The sequence below is a fragment of the Orcinus orca genome, chromosome 20 (genome assembly GCF_937001465.1).
Source record: "Orcinus orca chromosome 20, mOrcOrc1.1, whole genome shotgun sequence".
NCBI classification, from domain to species: Eukaryota; Metazoa; Chordata; class Mammalia; order Artiodactyla; family Delphinidae; genus Orcinus; species Orcinus orca.
The window spans coordinates 34969888-34974495 of record NC_064578.1 but is presented as its reverse complement, the minus strand read 5'-3'; the positions used below and the strand labels follow the sequence as shown (position 1 = coordinate 34974495).

The following is a 4608-nucleotide window of genomic DNA, read 5'->3' as shown; positions in this document are numbered from 1 at the left end:
CTGGCAAGGGTCCCTTTCCCACTTCTCCTGGCTGCCCCAAGCTGCCCACCCTGGAGAAGCATCATGCTCGCCTCTTGGGCTAAGGACCCTAGCTTGTTGTCTCGTTTACCATGAGCCCCTTATTGTGGGTTCAGCTGTGTCCCCAGAAAGATGCTAAAGTTCTAACCCCCAGTACCTGTGAATATGACTGTATTAGTTTGCTAGAGCTGACATAACAAAGTACCACAGCCTGGATGTTTAAACAACAGAAATTGACTCTCACAGCCCCGGAGGCTGGAAGTCCAAGATCGAGGTGTTGGCAGGACTGGTCTTTCCCGAGGCCTCTCTCCTTGGCTTGTAGATGACGCCTTCTCCCTGTGTCCTCACCTGGCCTTTTCTCTGTGCACACATATTGCTGACCTCTCTTCCTCTTCTTTTAAAGGCACCAATACTATTGGATCAGGGCCACGCTTATGACTTCATTTAACCTTAATTCCTCTTTAAAGACCCAATCTCCAAATACAGTCACACTGGGGATTAGGGTTTCAACATATGAAATTTGGGGGGGACACAATGGTGTCTGAAACAGTGACCTTATCTGGAAATAGGATGTCGAGTTACGATCATTAAGATCAGGATTCCTATTAGGATGGGGCCTCATGCAATATAACTGTATCTTTACAAAATAAGGAAATTTGGACAAAGAGACAGACATGTACACAGAGAGAATGCACATTAGGACGAAGGCGGAGCTCTGGGGGATGCACCTACAAGCCAGGAAGGCCAAAGATGGCCAGCAGGCCACCAGAAGCTAGGGGAAAGGATGGGACAAGGTCTCCTTCACAGCCCACAAAGAGTACCAACCCTGCTGACACCTTGATCTCAGACTTCTAGCCCCCAGAGCTGGAGACCACACATTTCTGTTGTTTAAGCCCCCCAGTCTGTGATACTTTGCTACAGCAGCCCCAGGAAATGAATACACCCTCTGGCAAAGAAATTCTATCACAATCTGATGCTCCAGCCAATCCTCACTGGGTTCTAACCCACAGACCTGGGGGACAAAGCCAGGTCCTCAGTCATTTAAAGGGACTGAGTAGACTAACATGAGATGCATGCAACAGTCTATTAGGGTGATGGAAACAGATATAACATATTATCATTTCATCTTAAATCACATCTTTGTGTATATTTTATCATGTACAATATTAATACAGTAGTAGATGTATATGCTTTATAAGTAAATGTGCACTTATATCAGGGTAGGGAGGGGTCCATGTTCAAAATGTTTTGACTGATAGAGCTGTGTGATCACACAACTTGGAGACCACTGTTCCAAGGTGGGGAGTCAGTGATAAAAATTTTGTTGTTGTTGTTGTTGTTCCACAATTCATTTACTGAATTGGGGCAGGAGATTTAACAACAGATTGCGAGATAAGGCTGGGAGAGAAGAGTTCTTGCTTTCTCTCCCAGGAGCCAGTTGTGTCATGGATGCTTGTAGATCTTCCAAAATAGCCATCTGTTGTTGGGCAAGCTGGGTCTGAAGCTGGAGATTGGCACACATACATTCTAGGAGTCCTAGGCATTCCTTGGGCTTGTGCTCAATTCCTGAGGGCAGCTTTGTTGCCAGGATTTTCAGGAAAGTGGCTGGTGGGGAACTTGCTTGAAGTTTAATAAAGCTGGGGGAGGGTTTGGCTCGACAAAGAGGCACAGCATTACCTTCCTCTTTGGCTCTTCTGTTAGTAGGATGACTAGAACGCTGCTCCAACTGAACACCAACAGGTGTGGTGCTGCCCAGCCCAGTCCGATTGGACTACACTCCCATTTCACCCCTCATCAAATCGGCCAGGTCTTCCCTCAACCGATGGTTTCAGTGCTGAAAAAATTAGACCAGAGAGCTCCTGTTCAGGAGGATTTCATGTAAGAGTCAGAAGAAAAGATTTTAGAGTTCTAAAGAGAATTCTTAAGGTTGTAAAAGAAGATTCAACAAACAAAAGATTGGAGACAAATAGTAGGTTTTCCCACTTCCCTGGAGCACCACACTTGGATTACTCATGACGTTGTCATACGTCTCACAATTTGTAATATTTTGGCCTCCTTCAAGCCGAGGTGTCATTTGTCTCACCCTGAGGTCCTCTGAGCCCGACATCATGCATGTCCACAGTGTGGTCCCAGGTGGTGATTAACAGTGCTCTAGGTGGAGAGGAGATGGCAGGGCCCGAGCCGGCACCAGCACACGGGGAATCTTTCTCTTTAAGCCCCTCCATCCTGAGAGTGACAGGTGAACTGTGGGTCAGGAGGAGGAGAGACAGGAGAGTGAGACAGAGAGAAGCAGGAAGGCAAGCCTCAGAGGAAGAGGTAGGTAAACAGAGAAAAATACAGGAGGAGGGCATCTGAGAAGCAGAGGTAGAGATGGTCAGAGGGCTGAGGGCGGAGGCAGAAGTTTGGAGGCAGAAAGGAGGGATGAAACCACGAGAAAAATTCAACGCTTGCTAAAGTTGTTCAAACACGTGGTAAGTTTCCGTACGTCATAATTTCAGTATGTTTAGGGCTTTACTTAGACATTACCCCAATCTGTATTATTGAACTCATTTGAATAAACATGCTTTACATCTGGAATTTTGGGCATTATGTTACAGGTTCTAGAGTGCACTGCGCCCTTGGGCTGGGAAAGGGCATATTTTTGGTGGGCACCAGACTTCAGGTTATGGAATCCGAAGGCCTGGATGTCAGCCATTAAGCCGCCCATCGGTGTCCTCGTCCCCTCCCCCTGGAAGTTGAGAACAGATGTTCTCTCTGCCCTAGTAGCTGCCTTGATTCCAGGAGAAAGGAGAGAGAGAGAGAGGAAGGGCTCTGGAAGTGGATGCGTCCTTTCCTCTCCTCCCTGTGTTACCATAGTATCTCGTTTCCTTGGTTACCGGTGGCCAAGGAAAGGACACTGGGCAAGTGCAGGATTTTGATGGAGCTCTCTAAAGAGAGATGTCAGCACAGACCTTGTCTCTTTTAAAAGAACACTCGTTCTGAGAGGTTGCTCAAGAATGGGGGTGGGGAAGAAATGGGTAGTTCTCATGAAGTTGGAATTTAGAAATTTCATTTCACTGGATAGAAATGAAGCACTTAAAAGATAACCTTGAGGAATCAAAGCCAGGGAGGCCTTACCCAGCTTTGCACATTGCTGGAAATCTGGAATTGGCAGGAAGGCTGTGATGCTAATTAAGAAATGATTTCTGCAAATGTTTACTTTAACTGCACCCAGCTTGGGCTAGCTCAGTAGCTGGCCTGCTCTTTTCCCTGGATAACTAAGCACCCTTGGGGAATATGGGAATTTGCCACTTCCGCTGGGAGCATCTGGCATCAGCCTTTAACAGTCCCAAGAGGCCACATAGACCTGTGAAGTCTCTCCTGAGAGCCTCTAGATTTTTTTTGACAGTTAAATGATGTGGAGGACAGTGGCCCTCAATTCTACTCAGCTTTTGAGAGTCAGTCAAGATACCTGTCCTTCCAATACGTTTGTCTTGACTTCTCCACCTAAGTTAGGTGCCCTTCTTCAAGAACCCCAGGAACTACATTTTATCATTGAAAATTTTATCATTGCATTTACTACATTGTTCACTAATTGTATGATTATTAGTCTTTCTCCTATGCCTGGTTTTGAGTTTTCTCATTTTTATTTCTTTTTTAAAAATGTCTTATTTTGGGAGGGAGAGTAGGTAACACATAAAGGTGGTTAGACAATTAGATCAGTACAAAATTGTCTATGATGAAAAGCCTCCTCTGGCTGGAGCCCCCATTCTTGCCCCACACCCTCTGGGCAGCCATCGTTTCCACTTCTTGTGTGTTCTTCTAGAGAGTGGATGCAGAAATGAGCGTGTTCGTCTGCCTCCCTCTCTATTCCTCCTTCATCCTTTACCTTGCTCCCTGTCTCTCTTTTACCCAAATGATACAATCCACACTATTCTGCTTATTACATTTTTTAAAATAAGTCATCTATCTTGAAGATCTTTTTTATATAAGTATGTATAGAACTTTTAAAAAATTGCAGTGTAGCATTCCACTGTATGAGTCTGCCTCTTTTCTCACTCATCTAGGATTTCCAAAGGCTCCTAGTACAGATCCAGCCCATCGTAGATGGTCGATGAGCATTCGTCAAATAGACGAATGAATGAAAACTCTCTGTGTTGAGAGATCTTAATTAGAGCCTCAGGAATATGAGAAGTTCAACTACATGGAAACATTTCTTTCCCCCAGAGTAAGACATATGGGGGCGGGGAGTGGGGTAGTGCCAGTGGACCTTCTGTGGGAAGAGGAAAGGAAAAAGAGACCAAAGGTATTCCAAGTGGAATTAGACATAAGAGCCCAGCTTGCTGGGACTTTTATTTATTTGATGCACAGGTGGTCTCTCGGCTGGTGTTCTGTGAATCCTGTTCATTTTGGGGCCGGTATTTTTGATATGGGTCTGGATTTGTTCCCTCTGTTTTTGTTTGTTTTCTTTATGGGCAGGGACAGTGTGAAAGCTCTCTTTGACTGTCATCTGTGGCTGACTGCTAGCCCTGTGCAGCCTGGTTTATAGCTCAGCACCACCATGGTCAACTGCAGGCTGTCTGGGTGATGATGTGGGACATGCCAGCTGGC

General features: G+C 45.7%; 1 protein-coding gene across 1 annotated transcript; it reads right to left on the bottom strand.

The window, feature by feature from the left end:
* Positions 1-1354: 1354 nt before the first annotated feature.
* Positions 1355-2125, bottom strand: LOC101273340 (TSSK6-activating co-chaperone protein). Its single transcript, XM_012539568.2, has 2 exons — positions 2102-2125; positions 1355-1789 (listed from the first exon to the last, which is right to left on the bottom strand). Exons 1-2 carry the CDS (start codon positions 2123-2125, stop codon positions 1367-1369), a joined length of 447 nt encoding a protein of 148 aa, XP_012395022.1. The 3' UTR covers positions 1355-1366.
* Positions 2126-4608: the final 2483 nt, after the last annotated feature.